Below are 23,502 nucleotides of genomic sequence, written 5' to 3'. Positions count from 1 at the left end.
GGATCATGTCACAAGAAAGCAAACCAATCATCTGTCTTGCTCAACAAGGAGTCGTTCGTGGTGTGATCAATCTAGGCCTATTCGACTAAGTTAGCTGAAAATAAAATTATCAAAAGACTCGATCCTTACGCATATCGCACGTCTCTGTGTAAGTCACTTTGGTGTAAATCTCAATATCCTCCATGTCGTAATATATTCTGTCCGAATGGGACGATCATGGATAACCCGAGGGACATGAATCACCTCTTGGGAAAATAATATAAATAATCTCTGAACTTTGGTCAAATGTGCAATGTAGTTCTTGAATTTTTATTTTGTTAAATGTAGTCCATGAACTTTAACCCAATGTGCATGTGGTCCCTGAATTTTTAGTTCATTCAATGTCATCCCTAAACTTTTGGTATATGTTCAATTTAGTCCATGAATTTTATGAAAATGTTCAATATAGTCCTTCAATTAATTTAAGTTCAGGGACTACATTGAACATTTTCATATAGTTCAATGACTACATTGAACATGTACCAAAAAATCTAGGTAAGGCATTGAACAAATTAAAAGTTCATGGACCATATTGAACATTATGTTAAAGTTCATAGACTACATTAAACAAATTAAAAGTCCAAGAGCCATATTATACATTAAATCAAAGTTCATGGACTATTTGTGTTATTATCCCTTACCTCTTCTATACTTTAACATGTAGAGACCATCTCTTTACAGACTGTCCATTTGCATCATGAGCTTGGTATATATTCAACATGCCGGGGAGGACTCTATCTTCAAATTAGTCGCATGGCGTAAATGGGTGGTTATTTGTTGAACTTAATTCCATCGTGTTAAACATTAGAACCTCAATTGATCATATCGATCTTTGTCAAGTGATGAAAATTCTTAGATCTTGTATCGGCTGTGGCGGATAAGTTATGTAAATCTCTCTACTATGGAGTAATGTCGTTTCTCGGAATTTCGACCAAAAGAAGCAAACATGTATAGACCGGAATGAATTGTTATACCGACGAGAAGGGTACTGAGGAAAAGGACATCAGCTTTCTTTTCACTGGATGAGGTAGTCGCCTTCTTCGGTTACTCCTAATTGCCATGGTGTACCATCATGGGACTCCCATATGAAGTCCTTGCTCCATCGGCCACGTCATAGTTTGATTTCTCCCATAAGGGATAATTAATAAACAAAGCATGCCCAAGTCAAAAAAGAAGAAAAAGATATAGTGTACCCAAATGATGTGGGTCACACTAACCATTCCCCACTCCTCTTGTTTTTAGTTTCCCCACCATGAAGAAGCTAAAGGGCACGTGACTCCAGCCATGTTTTTGGTGGCACTGATCAGACACGCCAATGAAAATGCTGCATCTCTCAGAGATTCGACCAGATGACAAAAGCCCGCCAATGGCAATCCTCGGATGGGCTTAGAGAGGGTGAATTGGTTGACCTGACCTTTTGAGCTTTCTTTTGGTGGTCACAGAGCGTAGATGGTGGAGATTGAGGTATACAAGCAAAGCTGTGATAAGTACAAAACTTTGTATTTACATGAAATAAGCAAGACAGTATAAAAAAATGTAGAAGATTCGGAAAATAGATATACAGTAATTCGATAATCCCTCGATTCACATTGTCTTCATTCGCTAATAGCCCAATAAAGATCGAGATTTGTATTAAGAAATCTCAAGGTATTAATGAAGTCGACATAAATTGTTTCAAATTTGCCCACACCGATAGACTTATAAGCGGTCATCGTCTGTATAGGTTGGAATATATAGACATTTTGATGATCTTGCTGTCTTCGAAATCATCTCTCGTTCTTGTACATGTTTTTCCTCAGCACATATTATACGTACACACAAAAGTAGACACAGCAGGACTGGAAATTCCTGCGATGGACTGAATCACAGCCCATGGGAAAAGAGAGAGGGAGAGAGAGAGAGACTTCTGAAGTTGGAATCTTTTCTCCCCAGGGAGAAAGAAAGAGAAGAAAAGAACTTCTGAAGGTGGGAAGGGAAGAGAGAGAGAGAAACTTCGGAAGGTGGGATTGTTGACTAGAGTTGACAGACAACCCTCTCTTCTGATTTCCCTGTTCTTTTTCCAGCTTATAAATAGGTCTCCCTTCTCCCACCTTCAGGCAACGCTCACTCTCTGCTGCAACATCCAAGCAAGCATTTTGGCGCATTTCTGTCGATCCTCCGTCGTGGTGAGTCCCCCAATCTCTCTTTCCCCTTCACGCACTCACTCCCACATCATCGGATCATCTCTCTCTCTCTCTCTCTTTCTCTCTTCTCATCTGGGTCGCATCTGCGAGTCCTGTAATGGTTAGCGATGTGATGCTCGGGAGGCGCGTGTTCTTGTTATGTTTGATCCACCGCCGCCGTCTTCAACCCCAAATGAGTCTCTGCACGTCGCACGGGTCCGTACTTGATGCGTGATTGCGCGAGTTGAATTCTCTCGTGTGCTCTTGTTTCCGTGTTCTTGGTCCAAAGTTCTGTAATGTCATTATACTCCCAAAGGCATTCCATTCTATAGGTCCATTATACTTAGTTGCAGCAAACCTAGTCTAATTAATGTTGTGTATATGGTGAGCAAACAAACATTCATAGGACAAAACCACACAGCATAGAAAACAACCATGATAAGACGGAGAAGGATAGGTTTGAAACTGGGCCTCTGTTTAATGTCGAATTTACGGTGAACTTATTTTGAGTTCAGCTATCGAAAAAGAAAAGCATTTTTTGATCTCTTCTCCATCTCTTCCTCAAGAGTTTTTCTTTTTCAAATATGTCCGATGTTCGCTTCTCATTTTTTAGATTGAATTTTAGCCCGTGTAAAGTAAGTCCAGTCCGACCGATTTCATTAACATGTCCGACTTAATTTATTTTGATACATTGTCGAAATCCGGTTATTTTGCGGAGTTTTTGACTTTCGACTGTTTGTTTGTTGATTCAAGCTTTCTTATTTTCCAATGTTGTTCTTAGCCTGTGATTATATTTGGTGATTTTTGCAATTTGGAGTTGAGAAATAAATTCTTTATTCCGGAGTTGAATTTTCTTTCCCGTGATTCTAATTTTTTTTTTCTAAAATTCATTTTTATGATTTTCATTTTTTTTTTCCGTTTATACGTCCACGGGGGACGTGTCATGGCGACGTCAACATTAGCATGCTAAAGTTAATATGCCTCCAATCCAATAAATCTAGCATTACTCTTTTTCAAATTTAAGATCTTGAATATTTTTAACGATGCAAAAAATTACTAGCATCAGTACTTTCTAAATTGTAAAAACATATAAAGTAAAATTCCACGGCGGCGCGTGAGACGACGCGGCTGTGACAGTCCGAGCGACTGCCAGTCGCGCTGCTCAACGTTCTTCTTTTATCTTCCAACTCCGGCGTTGACGGTGGTCAAACTCCCATTACGGTACTGAAGAGCCCGAAATCTCTCTCTCTCTCTCCTACTTCTGTCATGGCTTTGGCCACGACGGAGCCGCCGGAGATGGACTGCCGCGTCCGGTGCATCGGCTGCGGATGCCGATTCCACGTAAGAAGACGACTTCCATGATCGCCACAGTCGCTCTGTTGACTTGGATTTTGAAACTCTCAGATTTTGTTCATCTCTGTGTTCATCATGCCTCGCCTTTCTTTGGATCGAAGTTTTCTTATTCCGATCGGTCGTAGTTGTTTTTGAAAAGGCCTCCTCCGGCTGTCCTGCTTTGCTAAGACGCTCTCGCGTTTCTTAGTTCGGTCGAAGATGCGCGCGGCCGCCGTGTGGGCGTAGTCGAGTCGTTCCGGCGAGGGAGAGACGGAGCTAGACGCTAGTGATGAATCAGAGAACATCTGCTTTGACTTGGCAGCCGTCGAGTTCCCGCATTGTTATGAGGTGGTTGCTAGCTGATGAGTTGTGAATAGGCACTTTTGACCACGTCTAGTTTTTGTTCTTGAAAATGTGCCTAGATGTACCTGCAAATAGTTACGGAGGTAAGACTTGAGATTGCGTAGTTCGAGTCTTTTGTTCTGGTTATGTGGAACTCAATCTGTCATCTTTATGAGCATTGCCTGGTGGCAATATCCATGTTATGTCTTTAAGTTAACTTCATTCTTTTTTTTAAAATGCAGTTAAAGTCTTTGAGGTAGCATGGGTAGGACTATTCAGTTGTACGGGTTCCCCTCACCCATTAGTGCAGAAGAAGTCAAGGATTTTCTGGAGCAGTATCTTGGCAAAATGACTGTTTATGCAGTGGAAATTCCGAAACCTGGAGTTGGAGAGCAAAGAACATGCGCGCATGTTCAATTTACTGCTAAAGGTGATGGCGAAGATATTATTTCTCTCGCTAATAGTAAGGATATCTGGTATGGTGATTCATATTTGAAGGCTAGGGAACGAGATTCTGATATTGTTCCAAATCCCAAGGTCTTTCAGCACTGCCTGGATAATGTAACTCTGCATTTTGGATGTCAGACTTCTGAGGATATATTCACTGCCTTGTGGGAGAGCCCAAATGCCTCCGTAAAATTTGGATTTGGCATGAGAAAATTGTTGTTCTTTTTAACCTATAATTTTGTGGACCACAAGCTTGAGCTCTCCTATGAGAATATTGGGCAGATTCAGCTGCACCAACCACGTGGTCAAACTCTGAAGTATCTAGTCATTCAGGTTTGATGCTTCAACTTAATGCTTAAAGTTTTTAAGCCATTACATCGAATTGCTATGTTCTTGTCCGTAGAGGATATGTTGATGAATCATATGCGGTAGGAGGGCCTAAAACAGTGCAGGTTGTAGTGAATCACAATATATAAAAGACCTGCTGTTTTACTTCTTCGAGGATGATACTCTTTCTATGATGTTTGATTTATGAACTTCCCCAATACCCATATAATTGGTAGAGCAGCAATTTTCCTCTGAAATAGCATATTGGTTTTATATGCCCGTCAAGCTGGACACTACTAATTTTTTCTTTTCTACGCTGTGGTCTTATTTCACCAGTTACTAGGTGCCCCTCGGATCTATGAAAAAGATTCCTCCACTCTCAAATATTTTATGGCAGCTCCTGATGACCAATGGGTTCGGGAAGTTGATTTTACCCCATCATTCTGTATTGGCCAATCTTCCTCCTTGTGTTTGGAACTTCGGCATCGTCATCAGCTTCCTGATTTTGATAAGCATCTTGTTAGCTACAAAGAACAGAGTGGGCAGCTGACCCTGAAAAGTGCCCCTCCTTGTTCTTATCGTTCAGATCTTGTACCCGTTGTGCTTCCTCCTGCTGAAGTTGCCTTGCCATATGGAATCTTGTTCAAGGTCTGCTCTTTGGTTCAGCATGGGTATCTACCCTGGCCGGCTCTGGATTCAAAATTTTTCCGGCTGGTTGATCCGAGAAGAATGGACATGAATGTTGCTTGCATAGAACATGCTTTGGAAAGACTGGGTCGTCGAAAAGATTGCTGTTACCGTCCTGTAACTTGGCTCGAGGATCAGTATCGGCAGTTTTTGAGTTCTGACCATAAACCTACAGCTGGCACACTTTCTTTAGATGATGGGTTGATGTATGTGCGTAGGGTTCAAGTAACTCCTTCTAAGATGTATTTCTGTGGTCCAGAAGTGAATGTTTCGAATCGGGTGCTGCGGAACTATCCTGGCGATATTGATAATTTTCTCCGTGTTTCTTTTGTTGATGAGGAACTCGACAAAATTTATTCAACGAATTGGTCTCCGCCAAACTCTGAAAATGATGAAAGGCGAAGCGGAATTTATAAGAGGATAGTCTCAACATTGAGAGATGGAATTGTTATTGGTGATAAGAGGTTTGAGTTTCTTGCCTTTTCGACAAGTCAATTACGGGAAAGTTCTGTTTGGATGTTTGCTTCAAGGGAAGGGCTTACTGCAGCAGATATAAGGGAGTGGATGGGGGATTTTCGTAAGATACGAAATGTGGCAAAATATGCTGCCAGACTCGGTCAGTCCTTCAGTTCATCAACAGAAACTCTCAGCGTCAGGAAAGATGAAGTTGAAAGGATACCAGATGTGGAAACCAAAAGGAGTGGAATTAAATATGTTTTCTCTGATGGTATTGGGAAAATATCTCACCAATTTGCTGTGCAAGTGGCTAGAAAATGTGGTCTTACAATTTCAACCCCATCTGCATTTCAGATTCGATATGGTGGGTTCAAAGGTGTTGTGGCAGTGGATCCAACTTCATCAAAAAAATTATCATTAAGAAGCAGCATGCTCAAATACGAATCATCAAATACAAAACTAGATGTTTTAGCATGGAGCAGGTATCAGCCTTGCTTTCTTAATCGGCAGATTATTACTCTTTTGTCTACTCTTGGAGTCATGGATCATATTTTTGAAAGGAAGCAAAGAGAGGCGCTACGTCAACTGGATGATATATTAACGGATCGTCTGGTGGCGCAGCAAGCACTGGAGCTTATGTCTCCAGGAGAGAATACGAAGGTTCTTCTAGAAATGCTTCTCTGTGGTTATGACCCAGATGTGGAACCCTTTCTATCAATGATGCTTCGAACATTCTGTGCATCGAAGTTGCTTGACTTGCGTACCAAAGCAAGGATCTTTGTGCCAAATGGAAGATCGATGATGGGATGTTTGGATGAAACAAGGACTTTGGAATATGGTCAGGTGTTCGTACAACTCTCTAGAGTTAGAAATTTGCAGATGAGAAGCAGAACCATGCTAAAGTCGAGCAGAAATGAGTCACCCCTCGACACCGTTATCTTTCGGGGAAAGTTGGTGGTTGCGAAAAACCCTTGCCTGCATCCTGGAGATGTCCGTGTCTTAAAGGCTGTTGATGTTCCCTCTCTGCACCATATGGTTGATTGCATTGTTTTTCCTCAGAAAGGAAAGAGGTAAATTTTTTCCCTTTTACTGCTGGTACTCATTTTCTTACTATGTCAGTTCTTCTCATTCCCACCGAGTAACATTTTAGGCAGCTGAGTCTGGATTCATATCTCTCTGTTTTGTTTTTTCTTTCACTTTTTCAAACCTTGGGTCTCAAGACTCTCAGCCAACCGTTTGCCCCAAAAAAAAAAAAAAAAAAAAACCTCAGCCAACCTTACCATAGTGGGTTTATTGGGTAGTTGTGATAATTTTGTAAAAAGATGGAGAGTGCACTAGTTTGTTCATAAAGATACCAAGGTGGCGTTGACAATGTACAGAAATTTTTATGAGAAAGATTTTGTCAAAGCTATCAAGGACTGAGTATTCAGCGTGTGAATGAACTGAAAGACGTACCAGTATTTTCTTTGTTTGGTCATGTTTTTAACTATTTATATAGATAGAAACATTCATGTAACTGGGGATTCGTACAAACAATATGTGGACTTCTGCACAAAAGATTTTGTACGAACAAACCCATATCATTAATCTTTGACAACCATATGTAACTAGATAAAATCATGATCAGATTACCTGTCGACTCTATTTTTTTCCCTGGTTGGTCAACTGGCATCTTTGGCTATAAGTAGAATTTGACATATTTCTTCACTCGTGATTATCATTGTAGCTCTCATGTTATTTACATAATAGATACCAAAAAGATTAATTTATCCGGACTCGCTGGACTCTCTTACTTTTTCTTTTGATTTTAGATGGTAAGATTTCATAGTTATGAGCAATCATAGAACAGATCTAGATTTAATTTCCCTGTTTGTTCATGCAAGTTCCTGCCCCGTACCAGATACCATTTACGCATAATCTACATGTTTTTCTGATATTTTGCTACTAATCTCCAGGCCACATCCGAATGAATGTTCGGGAAGTGATCTGGACGGGGATCTCTACTTTGTTTGTTGGGATCCTGATCTGATTCCTCCTCGTTGGTGTCAACCCATGGATTATACCCCAGCACCTACTGTAACTCTTGATCATGATGTCACCATTGAGGTACTCATTGGCCACTAACAAACTGCTACACCTATTATCTCTGATGGTACAGGCGTGCTTGCCCGTTAAACATTATCTTTGAGAGGACCACACTGATTGTAGTTTGCATTCATATTGTTTGAGTAATATGCTTATATGCAAAACATCTTATATGAGGCTGTTGAATGAGATCAATGGCTTTTAAAGAACAGTTGCAATGGTAATTTAGTGTGGTCTTGTTTTACCCAGATATCGTATTCTTTTGACAAGCAATATGAACAGAAATTTTGATAAAAACCTGAGTTGGATGTCCTTACCAGTTATTAAATAGATACGCCATCATTGCTGTAACTGGACCGTAATTATGTGGACTGAGGACATCTTCAATTTACGCAATTGGAAAGGAATACCTTGTCATGGCTTAGCAAATTGAACTTTTCAAATTAGTACAGATAGTTGTCATCTTTGGCATTGACATTCCATGTTTCTTCCCTTTCGGTTCTCCATCTTGTAATTCTTAAAATATATTTGTAATCCTAAAATACAATATGTAGAATGGAATAGGCTCTGTTCTGGTACTTCCGAATGGATAGTTTCTACGTGCAACCATGTAAGTAATCTATCAGGGAAACCAGTAGATGCACAAGTATCAGACATCACAAGATCCCTTCATAGTTTATGAAGGAATGAGATACTTGAAAGCTAGATCATAGGGCTCTGTTTAATTCAATTTATTGGGGAACTCATTTGGCAATGTTCGTTACAAGGCGGATAATTGAGCATCTAGTCTGTTTATTAGCATAGCGTAATTCTTGTTGCTCAGCATGTGAACCTTATAGTTCTTTAACTTGTTAAAGAAAGTGCCCTTCTGTACCGTAGCGTACCTCTTCAAAATTTGCTTGCAAACTCTTTCTCATTTGACATCTCTATATCAGTTTCACGAGGAACTTCATTTATTAGCGTCTTCTGCTGATATATATACCTTCTCTGTGGTTAACTAAAAAACTCATGCCATCCCAATTTAATGTTCTACCATCCAGGAGGTCGTGGAGTACTTCGCAGATTACATGGTCAACAATAGTTTAGGGGTTATTGCAAACTCTCACACAGTGTTCGCAGATAAGGAGCCAAGGATGGCGTGCAGCAAATCATGTACTGAGCTTGCGAAGTTATTTTCCATAGCAGTTGACTTCCCAAAAACTGGTGTTCCCGCTAAAATTCCGTGTCATCTGCGTGTTCGAGAATACCCAGACTTTTTGGAAAAGTCTGATAAGTACACCTACGAGTCTCAGCATGTGATTGGGAAGCTTTACAGAGAGGTCAAGGGGATCGCACCTCATACCAATTCCATAAATTCCTTCACGAGGGAAGTTGCTCTGAGCTCCTACGATCGTAGAATGGAAATAGAAGGCTTTGAGGACTATGTCACGGAAGCCTTTCATTACAAACTTGAGTATGACTGCAAATTGAGGAGGTTGATGCATAATTATGACATCAAAACCGAGGCTGAAATGATGAGTGGGAATATCCTGACGAAGTCGAAATATTTTGATAAAAAAAGAGACCTGGAAGGTGTAAATTCTGCTGCGAGGTCTTTGAGAAAGGAAGCCAGGTCATGGTTCAATGATACGGAGTCAGGATCAGCTTCTGGCGGTGTTAATATATATGCGAAGGCATCAGCTTGGTATCATGTCACCTACCACCCGAATTTCTGGGGCCGCTACAAGGAGGAGGCTCGTGAAGATCATTTCCTAAGTTTTCCGTGGTGTGTTTATGACAAGCTTCTTCACATAAAGAGAGAGAGAGCTTCAATAGAGAAGTTAGCAGAAATCAGCATTTGACTGCAGATTCTGAGTTAAATTCTCTGAAGCGTTCAAGCATATCTTAGGTGTATGTCTTCTCTGTGAAGAAAAATGATTTGCATTAGTTGTCATGTAAGTTCGACGGACATGCTCTTATGGCATATGTCGATCTTTAACTATTTTGGTACTGTTGTATATTGCTTTTATGTGTGAATATATATAAGGAACTACTTTTTATTCCAGTGTCATAGTTATGCAGGCAAACGATCCAATGTCGGTGCTAGTCTATACAATGAAAATGGCATGCATGTCGCCATATTCTTTCAAGTCGAAGTTCTTTGTCCCCCCTTTGGATTTCTTTACCAGAATTCTTGAAATATTCATTGTTCATTTCTTTAGTTTCTCTCTAGGACTGCAGGATAGGGTTTGAATCTCTTGTGAAGCATTCCATAAGGAACTCATTTGACTCTAACGAGCGATTGATATTGAAATGGAAATGTTGACCTTTTAACTTGAAGTAATTTTCGCAATCTGAACTTGAATAAAATTAAGATTGCCATACCTTCTCTTCCAAGAATAATCTCCTTAAATAAAATATTTAAAGGCATTTATCAGACTTACAAAACACATGAATAGTTTTGTTAACTTCAAAGTCTATTAGGAGGTTTTCTCAATAGGATCAACCTCTAAGGGTATGTTAGATTCAATTGCTGCAAGTAAGAAGTCGTCGACTGGGTTGAAATTGCAGCCAGAAGGTCGATCATGAAACCAACTCAAACCAGTATGTGGACAGACCTCAGTGATGTCAAGTTAAAGTTTGTGTAGTTGTTTGATTCAAAGACAAAAGCTTGTTGGGTAAAGTGAAACCTGTCTAACAAAAGATTGACAATAATTATACTAACTCCATATTGTATTCCATGTCTGGGATGAAGCATCAGTTGGACAAGATGTAGACATTATTCTTTAGCGAATGGTTCTACCACTAAAAATTCGATGCCTTGATGTTGACGCTCCTTTGAATCACGAGCTTCTTATTACGCAGGCTTACTATCCTGAGCGCATGGCCAAGCTCTTCATTCTGAAATATATGTTTAGGACTAAATTGGCACCAATGCAAAAGGTTTAGGATTTTTTGGCACTTTTCCCCCAAGCTCTTCATTCTGAAATATATGCCACGGTTCTTTGTCAGTGTTTGGAAAATTTCTCGCTTCCTTGAGAAGGCAACGCCGGAAAAGGTGCACTTGTTTTGCCTCTGCAAATAATTATTCAGAACATTCGATGCATAATTTCTCTCATTTTGCACATTATTCAAATTTTGGCCTGACATGATTTATCCATCTTCCACACCTTTTTGTTTTCTTGATAGGAAGATAGTATTGCTATGGGGCACCAAGGGAGTGCAAGCACATATACAAAAAGAGCTTAACCAATAAACAAAGAGCTCAATCACAAGACGAAACATCTACAATGTCAATCAAAGCATTTGCATCAATGAGTAATTTTCCTCTATGCGAAAATGTCGCATTTTGAACCGATTGTTCAATAGTTACAAAAACTGAGGATGCCTCTCCTTCATAGGCTCTCCTGTTTTGATCTCCCCACATCTGCCAAAAAACTGAAGAAGGAATATGAGTGTGAGGGGCACCTGATGATAAATCATTTTAAACAATATCTACTTCACCACTCTTGCTTGTCTAGTATCTCCTTCTAATCTTGATCCATTATCCTGAAATAAATTCTGCAGATCGTGATTGTGAGCAATGAAGATGAACGAGAAGACCTCATCAAGGAAATTGGCGGCGAAGTCTTACCCGAAGAGTATGGGGGGCAAGCAAAGCTTGCGCCCATACAGGATGTTGTTTTGCCCCCTCTGGATAATTGATTTTAGTGACTGGATTTAAACAGCTTCATTTTTGGTTAAAAGGGGAGGTAAAATATAAAATAAAATAAAAAGAGCTGCTGCAATCTCGGTGTCAGCTTCCTCATGTATCTTTTTCGACGAACTGTTATGTACGTATTAACTTGCTGGGCGACTTTATATGCATAACTAAGGTTGCTGTTGATCCTAAGTATCAATCACTTTCACTGAGCAGGCCAAGCAAATTTTGGCAAACCAAACATCAAGATGAATCAACAGAGCGAGCAGTTCGAGCTCAACTAGAAACCTCGAATCCTAGCCCTCGGGCCTCGGCTTAGTACAGAAACGTATTTCATTTTTTTCCTCCAAAATCCACAGTTAGCTAAGCCGATTATCGTTACTGTCCGTGAAGTTAATTTGTGCTACTTGCTTTTTAAGTATGGAGTGCTTATGTTTCAAGGATTAGCGATTCGGCAATGAAGAAAGTTGGGACGGAAAAAGAGGGAATAAGTGAAAAAGGACGTGCAGAAGAGGGAAAAGGTGCATTCGCAAATTATATTCTTCAAGCACCTTGTCAAGGGGATTAAGTGGGTCCCGTTCGGATCGTGTCGCCAAAAAGCAAAGCAATCGTCTGTCTTGTTCAACAAGGGGTGGTTCGTGGCGTGACCAATCTAGGCCAATTGGACTAAGTTAGCTGAAAATTAAATTATCGAAGGACTCAAACCTTCCGTATATGGCACGTCTCTATGTAAGTCACTTGGAAAAATTACCAAAATAGTCATAAATCTATTAAAATTATATCAATTCAGTCATCAATATTCTGCATTTGTACCAATTTAGTCCATCCGAACAATTTTGGTCGGCCGGTGCTGATGTGAACACTGGCCGGTTGCCCAACGTTGACGTATCGATTTTTTAATATTTTTTTTTTATTTTTCCTTTCCTTTCATTTTCTTTTTCACTTTCTTTTTTTTTTCCTTCATCTTCGTCTTTAACCTCTAGCCAGTAGCCGAACCGACGACCGGCCAAAGGCCGAGGCTCAACCTCGCCGTCGCTAGCGAGTTCGAACCTCACCAGATCTGGCGAGTTCAAACTTGAATCTTCTTATTCAACCCAAATGCCTCCGCAGGAAGTCTACATCGAGTTGCGGGCGAGTTCGAACCTCGCCAGATCTAGCGAGGTTGGCCTCCACCTCTGGCCGATCGCTGGTCTGGCGACCGGCTAGAGGTTGAACATGAAGATGAAGAAAAGGAAAGGAAAAAGAAAAAGAAAAATAAATTCGAAAAAATAAAAATAATATTAAAAATTTATCACGTTAGCGTTAGCCGGACACTCAGTGTCCACGTCAGCGCCGGCTGGTCAAAATTGGCCGGATGGACTGAATTTGCACAAATGCAAAAGATTTAGGACTAAATTGACACAAACAAAGGTTTACGATTAAATTGCAATAGGTTTATGACTGTTTTGATAATTTACCAAGTCACTTTGGTGTAAATCTCAATATCCTCCAAGTCGTAATATATCATGTCTAACTAGGATGATCATGGATAACTCGAGGGACATGAATCACCTATTGGGAAAATGACACAAATAGTCCATGAACTATGGCCCCATGTGCAATGTGGTTCCTGAAATGCACTGACAGTTCTAAAACTTGTCATGAAAGTGCAATTTAGTCCTAAAATTTAAAGTGCTAAAACTTGTTACAAAAATGCAATCGAGTCCTAAAACTTAAAAAAATGCAATAAAATCCTAAAAATGGTCACGAAAGTGCAATCAAGTTCTCAAAATTTCAAAAAGTGTAATCAACAGAAAGACTTTTTTTTTGTCAAAATCAACAGAAGGACTTAATTGGACCAACTTGACAATTTTTTGGACTTGATTGCATTTTTTTGAAAGTTTTAGGACTCGATTGCAATTTCGTGATAAGTTTTAGGATTTAATTACACTTTTTGAAAGTTTTAGGACTAAATTGCTTTTTCGTGATAAATTTTAGGACTTCTAATGGACTTATCCCTCTGTTCAATATGGTCTATAAACTTTAACACAATGTGTAGTGTGGTCTCTGAACTTTTAATTTGTTCAATATCATTTCTGAACTTTTAGTATATATTCAATTTAATCTCTAAATTATATGAAAATGTTCAATGTAGTCCTTCCTTTAATTCAAGTTTCGGAACTATATTGAATATTTTCATATAGTTCAGGTACTACATTAAACATATACCAAGTCCAGAGAACGCATTGAACAAAATTAAAAGTTCAGGGATTATAATGAACGTTAGGCTAAAATTCATGGACTACATTGAACAAATTAAATGTTCAGGGACTACATTGCATATTAGGCCAAATTCATAAACTATTTATATCATTATCCCTTACTTCTTCTATATTTTGACATGTACAGACGACCATCTCTTTACACATTGTCCATTTGCATCGGGAGCTTGGTTTTCAACATACCGAGGAAGACTCTAGCTTCAAATTAGTCACATGGCGTAAAATGGGTGGTTGTTTGTTGAACTTAACACCATTTTGTTGAACATTAGGATCTCGGTTGATCATATCGATCTTTGTCAATTGATGAAAATTCCCAAATCTCGTATCGGGGTGGGCTGATAAGTTATGCAAATCCCTCTATTATGGGGTAGTGTTGTTTGTCGAAGTTTTCACCAAAAGAAGCAAACATGTATAGATAGGAATGAATTATTGTACCGACAAGAAGGTACTGAGGAAAAGGACATCAGCTTTCTTTTCGCTGGCTGAGGTAGTTGCCTTCTTCGGTTACTCCTATTTGCCATGGTGCATCATGGACTCCCATATGAAGTCCTTGCTCCATCAGCTAGGTGATAGCTTGATTTCTCCCATAAGGGATTAATAAACAAAGCATACCCAAGTTAAAAAGGAAAAAGATAGAGCATACCCAAATCATGTGGGTCACGCTAATCATTCCCCTCTCCTTTTGTTTTTAGCTTCCCCACCATGAAGAAGCTAAAGAGCCTGTGACTCCAGCCATGTTTTATCGTTGCTCTGATCAGACACACCAATGAAAATGATGCATCTTTCAAAGATTCGACCAGATGACAAAAGCCCGCCAATGGCAATCCTCGGACGGGCTTGGACAGCGTGAATTGGTTGACAATTTGACATGACCTGACCTTTTGAGCTTTTCTTTGGGGTGGTCACGGAGCGTAGATGGTGGACATTGAGGCATACAAGCTGTGATGAGTGCAAAACTTCGTATTTTAAATGAAAAGACTTATACAGTGATTCAATAATCTCTCAATTTCCTTTGCTAATAATTCAATAAAGGTTGAGATCTAAATAAGTAATCCGGAGATGTTAACGAATTTACAGAAAAAGTGTATTCGTGCCAATAGACTTATAAGTCACCTTGTCTGTATATATTCAAGTGCATTCATAATCTGTCGTATGTTCGAATGTGCGGACATTTCGATTATCTTGTCGTCTTCAAAAACTATCTCATTCTCATACATGTTTTTCGTCGGCACATATTATACGTACACAAAAGTGGACACAGCAGGAGTGGACATTCCTGCGATGGACTGAATCACAGCCCTTGGGAAGTGAGAGGGAGTGACTTCTGAAGTTGGGATCTTATCAGGAAGAGAGAGAAAAAGAACTTCTGAAGGTGGGAAGGGAAAATAGAGAGAGAAACAAACTCCTGAAGGTGGGATTGTTGACTAGAGTTGACAGACAACCCTCTCTTCTGATTTCACTGTTCTTTTCCAGCTTATAAGTAGGCCTCACTTCTCACAGAAGGCCTCACATCTCCCACTTTCAGGCAACGCATACTCTCTGCAACATCCAAGCATTTTGGCGCATCTCTGTCGATTCTCCGTCCTGGTGAGTCCCCAATCTCTCTTTTCCCTTCAAGCACTCACTCCCACATCACTGGATCATATCTCTCTCTCTCCTCATTTGGGTCGCATTTCTTTCTCGATCAAACATGTGCGAGTTCTGTAATGGTGAGCGATGCAATGATCGGGAGGTGCGTGTTCTTGTAATGCTCGATCCACCGCTGCCGTCATCATCATCCTAGAAAGAGTCTCTACATGTTTCATGGGTCTGTACACGTTGTGCGTGATTGCACAAGTTGAATTCTCTCGTATGCTCTAGTTTCAGTGTTCTCGGTCCAAAATTATATTGCAGGGACATTGCTTGCTTAGGATGTCATTATACTCCCAGGGCATTCCATTCTATAGGTCCATTATACTTAGTTGCAGCAAACCTAGTCTAATTAATGTTGCGTATATGGTGAGCACACAAACATTCATAGGACAAAACCACATAGTATAGAAAACAACCACGATAAGATGGAGACGGATAGGTTTGAAACCGGGCCTCTGTTTAATGTTGAATCTACTGTGAACTTATCTTGAATTCCACCATCAAAAGAAAAAAGAGCATTTTTTATCCCTTCTTCATCTTTTCCTCGGAGTTTTTCTTTTTCAAATATGTGTAATCTTCGTTTTTCATTTTTTAGATTGAATTTTAGCCTATGTAAAGTAAGTCCAGTTCGACCGAATTCATTAATAATCATGACTTTATTTTGATACATTGTCGAAATCCGATTATTTTGTAGAGTTTTAACTTTTGATTGTTTGTTTGTTGATTCAAGCTTTCATATTTTCCAATGTTGTTCTTAGCTTGTGATTATATTTGGTGATTTTTGCAATTTCGAGTTGAGAAATAAATTCTTTGTTCCGGAGTTGAATTTTCTTTTCCGTGATTCTATTTTTTTTTCTAAAATTCATTTTTTGTTCCTTTTATTTGCTGACTCAACGTCCACGGGGGACGTGTCATGGCCACGTCAACATTAGCATACTAAAGTTAATATACCTCCAATAAATCTAGCATTTCTCTTTTTTGAATTTTAAGATCTTGAATATTATCGATGAAAAAATTACTAGCGTCAATACTTCGTAAATTGCAAAAACACATGAAGTACAATTCCACGGCGGCGCGTGAGATGACGTGGCGGTGACAGGTCCTAGCGACCGCCAGTCGCGCTGCCCAATGTCCTTCTTTTATATGCCAACTCCGGCGTTGACAGTAGTCAAACTCCCGTTACGGCACTGAAGAGTCTGAATTCTCTCTCTCTCTCTCTCTTCTCCTCCTTCTGTCATGGCTTTTGCCACGACGGAGCCTCCGCAGATGGACTGCTCCGTCCGGTGCGACCCACGCACCCGCCGCTTCCGGCGGCGCCGGCCGCTTCCGGTGCGTCGGCTGCGGATGCCGATTCCACGTAAGAACACGACTTCCATGATCGCGGCACTCGCTCTGTTGACTTAGATTTTGAAACTCTCAGATTCTGTCCGTCTCTGTGATCATCATGCCTCGCCTTCTTTCGAGCGAAGTTTTCTTACTCCGATCAGTCGTAGTTGTTTTTGAAAAAAGGCCTCCCCCGGCTGTCCTGCTTTGCTAAGATGCTCTCGCGCTTCTTAGTTCGGTCGAAGATGCGCGGCCGCCGTGTGGGCGTAATCAGAGTCGTTCCGGCGAGGGAGAGACGGAGCTAGACGCTAGTGATGAATCGGAGAACATCTGCTTTGACTGTGCACTTCATTTGAAATAGACAGTGTTGGGTCAAGAATGCATTTTGCGTTTGTTTCGGACATGGATCGATGAACTCGTTAGGAGGAAGCGGATCAACATGCTTGTGTTGTTGTACTTGGCTCGGTGATCTCTTAGGATATGAATTTCTCATCCTGCCGAGCGCTTAATTTGGTCATGGAATCATATATAGGACTTGGCCGCTGTCGAGTTCCCGCATAGTCATGAGGTGGTTACTAGTTGATGAGTTGTGAATAGGCACTTCTTACCATGTCTAGTTTTTGTTCTTGAAAATGTGCCTAGATGTACCTGCAAATAGTTAAAAAGGTAAGACTTGAGATTGCGTAGTTTGACTCTTTAGTTTTGGTTATGTGGAACTCAATTTGTCATCTTTATGAGCATTGCCTGGAGGCAATATCCATTTTATGTCTTCAAGTTAACTTCATTCTTTTTTCTTGTTTTCTTTCTTTCAAATGCAGTTAAAGTCTTTGAGATAGCATGGGTAGGACTATTCAGTTGTACGGGTTCCCCTCTCCCATTAGTGCAAAAGAAGTCAAGGATTTTCTGGAGCAATATCTTGGCAAAATGACTGTTTATGCAGTGGAAATTCTGAAACCTGGAGAGCGAAGAACATGTGCACATGTTCAATTTACTGCTAAATGTGATGGCAAAGATATTATTTCTCTCGCTAATAATATGATTCTCTGGTATGGTAATTCATATCTAAAGGCTTGGGAACGACGTTCTGATATTGTTCCAAATCCCAAGGTCTTTCAGCACTGCCTGGATAATGTAACTCTGCATTTTGGATGTCAGACTTCTGAGGATATATTCACTGCCTTGTGGGAGAGCCCAAATGCCTCCGTAAAATTTGGATTTGGCATGAGAAAATTGTTGTTCTTTTTAACCTATAATTTTGTGGACTACAAGCTTGAGCTCTCCTATGAGAATATTGGGCAGATTGAGCTGCACCAACCACGTGGTCAAACTCTGAAGTATCTAGTCATTCAGGTTTGATGCTTCAACTTAATGCTGGAAGTTTTTAAGCCGTAACATCGAATTGCTATGTTCTTGTTGGTAGTGGATATGTTGATGAATCATATGCGGTAGGAGGGCCTAAAACAGTGCAGGTTGTAGTGAATCACAATATATAAAAGACCTGCTGTTTTACTTCTTTGAGGATGATTCTTTCTATGATGTTTGATTTATGAACCTCCCCAATTCCCATATAATTGGTAGAGCAGCAATTTTCCTCTGAAACAGCACATTGGTTTTATATGCCTGTCAAGCTGGACACTACTAATTTTTTTTTTCTTTCTGTGGTCATATTTCACCAGTTACTAGGTGCCCCTCGGATCTATGAAAAAGATTCCTCCACTTTCAAATATTTTATGGCTGCTCCTGATGACCAATGGGTTCGGCAAGTTGATTTTACCCCATCATTCTGTATTGGCCAATCTTCCTGTTTGTGTTTGGAACTTTGCCATCGTCATCAGCTTCCTGATTTTGATAAGTATCTTGTTTGCTACAAAGAACAGAGTGGGCAGTTCACCCTGGAATGGGCCCCTCCTTGTACTTATCGTTCAGATCTTGTACCCATTGTGCTTCCTCCTGCTGAAGTTGCCTTGCCATTTGGAATCTTGTTCAAGGTCTGTTCCTTGGTTCAGCATGGGTATCTACCGTGGCCGGTTCTGGATTCAAAATTTTTTCGGCTGGTTGACCCGAGAAGAATGGACATGAACGTTGCTTGCATAGAACATGCTTTGGAAAAACTGGGTCGTCTAAAAGATTGCTGTTACCATCCTGTAACTTGGCTTGAGGAGCAGTATCGGCAGTATCTGAGTTCTGACCATAAACCTACAGCTGGCACACTTTCTTTAGATGATGGATTGGTGTATGTGCGTAGGGTTCAAGTAACTCCTTCTAAGATGTATTTCTGTGGTCCAGAAGTGAATGTTTCCAATCGGGTGCTGCGGAACTATCCTGGAGATATTGATAATTTTCTCCGTGTTTCTTTTGTTGACGAGGAACTCGACAAAATTTATTCAACAAATTGGTCTCCACGCAACTCTGCAAATGATGAAAGGCAAAGCAGAATTTATAAGAGGATAGTCTCAACATTGAGAGATGGAATTGTTATTGGTGATAAGAGGTTTGAGTTTCTTGCCTTTTCGACAAGTCAATTAAGGGAAAGTTCTGTTTGGATGTTTGCTTCCAGGGAAGGGCTGACTGCAGCAGATATAAGGGAGTGGATGGGGGATTTTCGTAAGATACGAAATGTGGCAAAATATGCTGCCAGACTCGGTCAGTCCTTCAGTTCATCAACAGAAACTCTTAGCGTCAGGAAAGATGAAGTTGAAAGGATACCAGATGTGGAAACCATGAGGGGTCGCAATAAATATGTTTTCTCTGATGGTATTGGGAAAATATCTCACCAATTTGCTGTGCAAGTGGCTAGAAAATGTGGTCTTACAATTTCAACCCCATCTGCATTTCAGATTCGATATGGTGGGTTCAAAGGTGTTGTGGCAGTGGATCCAACTTCATCAAAAAAATTATCATTGAGAAGCAGCATGCTCAAATACGAATCATCAAATACAAAACTAGATGTTTTAGCGTGGAGCAGGTATCAGCCTTGCTTTCTTAATCGCCAGATTATTACTCTTTTGTCTACTCTTGGAGTCAAGGATCATATTTTTGAAAGGAAGCAAAGAGAGGCGCTATGTCAACTGGATGCTATATTGACGGATCCTCTGGTGGCGCAGCATGCACTGGAGCTTATGTCTCCAGGAGAAAATATTAAGGTTCTTCTAGAAATGCTTATCTGTGGTTATGAGCCAGATGCGGAACCCTTTCTATCAATGATGCTTCGAACATTCTGTGCATCGAAGGTTCTTGACTTGCGTGCCAAAGCGAGGATCTTTGTGCCAGATGGAAGATCGATGATGGGATGTTTCGATGAAACAAGGACTTTGGAATATGGTCAGGTGTTTGTACAACTCTCTAGCGTTGGAAATTTGCAGATTGGAAGCCAAAGCATGCTAAAATCGAGCAGAAATGAGTCATCCCTCGACACCTCTATCTTTCAAGGAAAGTTGGTGGTTGCGAAAAACCCTTGCCTGCATCCTGGAGATGTCCGTGTCTTAGAGGCTGTTGATGTTCCATCTCTGCATCATATGGTTGACTGCATTGTTTTTCCTCAGAAAGGAAAGAGGTAAATTGTTTCCTTTTACTGCTGGTACTCATTTTCTAACTATGTATGTTCTTCTCATTCCCACCGAGTAACATTCTAGGCGGTTGAGTCTGGACTCATTTCTCTCTGTTTTTTTTTTCCTTTCACTTTTTATTGGCTCAAACCTCGGGTCTCAGCGAACCGTTTGCCCCTAAAAAATAAAGACAAAAAAACCTCAGCCAACCTTACCGTAGTGGGTTTATTGGGTAATTGTTATATTTTTGTAAAAGGATGGAGAGTGCACTAGTTTGTTCATAAAGATGCCAAGGTGGCGTTGACAATGTACAGAAATCTTCCTGAGAAGGATTTTGTCAAAGCTATCAAGAACTGAGTATTCAGCATGTGAATGAACTGAAAGACGTATCAGTATTTTCTTTGTTTGGTCATGTTTTTAATTATTTATAAAGATAGAAAAATTCTTGTAACTGGGGATTCGTACAAACAATATGTGGACTTCTGCACAAAAGATGTTGTACGAACAAACCCATATCATGAATCTTAGACAACCATTTGTAAGTAGATAAAATCATGATCACATTACCTCTCAACTCCATTTTTTCCCCTAGTTGGTCAACTGGCCTCTTTGGCTATAAGTAGAACTTGACATATTTCTTCAGTCGTGATTATTATTGTAGCTCTCTTGTTATTTACTTAATAGATGCCAAAAAGATTGATTTATCTGCACTCACTGGACTCTCTTACTTTTTCTTTTGATTTTAGATGGTAAGATTTCATAATTACGAGCAATCATGGAACAGATCTAGATTTAATTTCCCTAGTTGTTCATGCAAGTTCCTGCCCCGTTCCGGATAGCATTTACGCATAATCTACATGTTTTTCTGATATTTTGCTACTAACCTCCAGGCCACATCCAAATGAATGTTCGGGAAGTGATCTGGATGGAGATCTCTACTTTGTTTGTTGGGATCCTGATCTGGTTCCTTCTCATTTGTGCCCACCCATGGATTATACCCCAGCACCTACTGTAACTCTTGATCGTGATGTCATCATTGAGGTACTCATTGGCCATTAACAAACAGCTACACCTATTATCTCTGAAAGAACACGCATGCTTGCCCGTTAAATATTATCTTTGAGAGGACCACACTGATGGTAGTGTCTGCATTCATATTGTTCGAGTGATATGCTTATATGCAAAACATCTTACATGAGGCTGTTGAATGAGATCAATGACTTTTAAAGAACAGTTGCAATGTGCGGTTTTGTTTTACCCAGATATCGTATTGTTTTGACAAGCAATATGAATGAAAATTTTGATAAAAACCTGAGTTGAATGTCCTTACCTGTTATCAAATAGATACGCCGTCATTGCTGTAACTGGACCGTAATTATGTGGACTGAGGACATCTTCAATTTACGCAATTGGAAAGGAATACCTTGTCATGGCTTAGCAAATTGAACTTTTCAAATTTGTACGGACAGTTGTCATCTTTGGCATTGACATTCCATGTTTCTTCCCTTTCGGTTGTCCATCTTTTGGTTCTTCAAATATATTTGTAATCCTAATATACAATATGTAGAACGGAATAGGCCATGTTCTGGTACTTCTGAATGGAGAGTTTCTATGTGCAACCATGTAAGTCATCTATCAGGGAAACCAGTAGATGCACAAGTATCGGACATCACTAGATCCCCTCATAGTTTATGAAGGAATGAGATACTCGAAAGCTAGATCATAAGGATGGCACTGTTTAATTCAATTTATTGGGGAACTCATTTGGAAATGTTCGTTACAAAGCGGATATTTGAGCATCTAGTCTTTTTTATTAGCATAGAGCAATTCTTGTTGCTCAGCATGTGAACCTTATAGTTCTTTAACTTGTTAAAGAAAGTGCCCTTCTGTGCCGTAGCGCGCCTCTTCAAAATTTACTTGCAAACTCTTTCTCATTCGACATCTTTATATTAGTTTGATGAGGAACTTCATTTATTAGCGTCTTCTGCTGATTTTTTTTTTGCTAAAATAGCGGCTTCTGCTGATATATACCTTCTCCATGGTTAACTAATAAACTCATGCCATCCCAATTTAATGTTTTACCATCCAGGAGGTCGTGGAGTACTTCGCAGATTACATGGTCAATAATAGTTTAGGGGTTATTGCAAACTCTCACACAGTGTTCGCAGATAAGGAGCCAATGAAGGCGTACAGCAAATCATGTACTGAGCTTGCAAAGTTATTTTCCATAGCAGTTGACTTCCCAAAAACTGGTGTTCCCGCTAAAATTCCGGGTCATCTGCGAGTTCGAGAATACCCAGACTTCATGGAAAAGTCTGATAAGTGCACCTACGAGTCTCAGCATGTGATTGGGAAGCTTTACAGAGAGGTCAAGGGGATCGCACCATATACCAATTCCATAAATTCCTTCACGAGGGAAGTTGCTCTGAGCTCCTACGATTGTAAATTGGAAGTACAAGGCTTTGAGGTCTATGTCACGGAAGCCTTTCACTACAAACTTGAGTATGACTGCAAATTGAGGAGCTTGATGCATTATTATGACATCAAAACCGAGGCTGAAATGATGAGTGGGAATATCCTGACGAAGTCGAAATATTTTGATAAAAAAAGAGACCTGGAAGGTATAAACTCTGCTGTGAGGTCCTTGAGAAAGGAAGCCAGGTCATGGTTCAATGGCATGGAGTCAGGATCAGCTTCTGGCGGTGTTAATATATATGCAAAGGCATCAGCTTGGTATCATGTCACCTACCACCCGGAATTCTGGGGCCGCTATAAGGAGGAGGCTCACGAAGATCATTTCTTAAGTTTTCCTTGGTGTGTTTATGACGAGCTCCTTCACATTAAAAGAGAGAGAGCTTCTATAGAGAGGTTAGCACAAATCAGCATTTGACTGCAGATTCTGAGTTAAATTCTCTGAAGCGTTCAAGTATAACTTAGGTGTATGTCTTCTTTGTGAAGACAAATAATTTGCATTAGTTGTCGTGTAAGTTCCACGGACATGTTCGTATGGCATATGTCGATCCGTAACTATTTTGGTACTGTTGTATATTGCTTTTATGTGTGAATATATATAAGGAACTACTTTTTATCTCAGTGTCATAGTTATCCTGGCAGACGATCCAATCTCGGTGCTAGTCTATTCAATGAAATGGCATGCAAGTCGCCATATTCTTCCATGTCAAAGT

The 23,502-nt window shown here is 40.1% G+C and overlaps 2 protein-coding genes across 6 annotated transcripts; both read left to right on the top strand.

Moving 5' to 3' along the window:
• The first annotated feature begins 1,998 nt into the window (after positions 1–1,998).
• LOC115670636 (probable RNA-dependent RNA polymerase 1) lies at positions 1,999–9,921 on the top strand. 3 transcript variants are annotated; one of them, XM_056309075.1, is made up of 6 exons: positions 2,016–2,039; positions 2,136–2,204; positions 4,118–4,655; positions 4,986–6,862; positions 7,748–7,898; positions 8,918–9,921. In XM_056309075.1, exons 3-6 carry the CDS (start codon positions 4,137–4,139, stop codon positions 9,716–9,718), a joined length of 3,348 nt encoding a protein of 1,115 aa, XP_056165050.1. In that variant the 5' UTR covers positions 2,016–2,039; positions 2,136–2,204; positions 4,118–4,136; the 3' UTR covers positions 9,719–9,921. The 3 variants fall into 3 exon arrangements, with proteins under 3 accessions (XP_030447806.1, XP_056165050.1, XP_030447805.1); XM_030591946.2 differs by having other exon boundaries at positions 1,999–2,204; XM_030591945.2 differs by lacking the exons at positions 2,016–2,039; positions 2,136–2,204 and adding an exon at positions 3,260–3,979.
• Positions 9,922–15,318: 5,397 nt separating this feature from the next.
• On the top strand, positions 15,319–23,410 carry LOC115670637 (probable RNA-dependent RNA polymerase 1). 3 transcript variants are annotated; one of them, XM_030591950.2, is made up of 5 exons: positions 15,319–15,404; positions 17,591–18,122; positions 18,449–20,325; positions 21,208–21,358; positions 22,407–23,410. In XM_030591950.2, exons 2-5 carry the CDS (start codon positions 17,610–17,612, stop codon positions 23,205–23,207), a joined length of 3,342 nt encoding a protein of 1,113 aa, XP_030447810.1. In that variant the 5' UTR covers positions 15,319–15,404; positions 17,591–17,609; the 3' UTR covers positions 23,208–23,410. The 3 variants fall into 3 exon arrangements, with proteins under 3 accessions (XP_030447810.1, XP_030447811.1, XP_030447809.1); XM_030591951.2 differs by lacking the exon at positions 15,319–15,404 and adding an exon at positions 16,642–16,806; XM_030591949.2 differs by lacking the exon at positions 15,319–15,404 and adding an exon at positions 16,642–17,438.
• Positions 23,411–23,502: the final 92 nt, after the last annotated feature.

This window comes from Syzygium oleosum, unplaced genomic scaffold, assembly GCF_021117445.2.
Source record: "Syzygium oleosum isolate NSW1041296 unplaced genomic scaffold, Sole_v2.1 Sole_v2.03, whole genome shotgun sequence".
Lineage (NCBI taxonomy): Eukaryota > Viridiplantae > Streptophyta > Magnoliopsida > Myrtales > Myrtaceae > Syzygium > Syzygium oleosum.
Note: the sequence above shows the minus strand (reverse complement) of the source record. Positions and strands in the feature narration are given on the sequence as shown.

Excerpts from the sequence above, each read along its gene's own strand:
- LOC115670637 (XM_030591950.2), top strand. The coding sequence starts at position 17,610 with ATGGGTAGGACTATTCAGTTGTACGGGTTCCCCTCTCCCATTAGTGCA. Across the intron at positions 18,123-18,448 it reads TGAAGTATCTAGTCATTCAG|TTACTAGGTGCCCCTCGGAT; the intron begins GTTTGATGCTTC and ends ATATTTCACCAG. Across the intron at positions 20,326-21,207 it reads TTTCCTCAGAAAGGAAAGAG|GCCACATCCAAATGAATGTT; the intron begins GTAAATTGTTTC and ends ACTAACCTCCAG.
- LOC115670636 (XM_030591946.2), top strand. The coding sequence starts at position 4,137 with ATGGGTAGGACTATTCAGTTGTACGGGTTCCCCTCACCCATTAGTGCA. Across the intron at positions 6,863-7,747 it reads TTTCCTCAGAAAGGAAAGAG|GCCACATCCGAATGAATGTT; the intron begins GTAAATTTTTTC and ends ACTAATCTCCAG. Across the intron at positions 7,899-8,917 it reads ATCATGATGTCACCATTGAG|GAGGTCGTGGAGTACTTCGC; the intron begins GTACTCATTGGC and ends TCTACCATCCAG.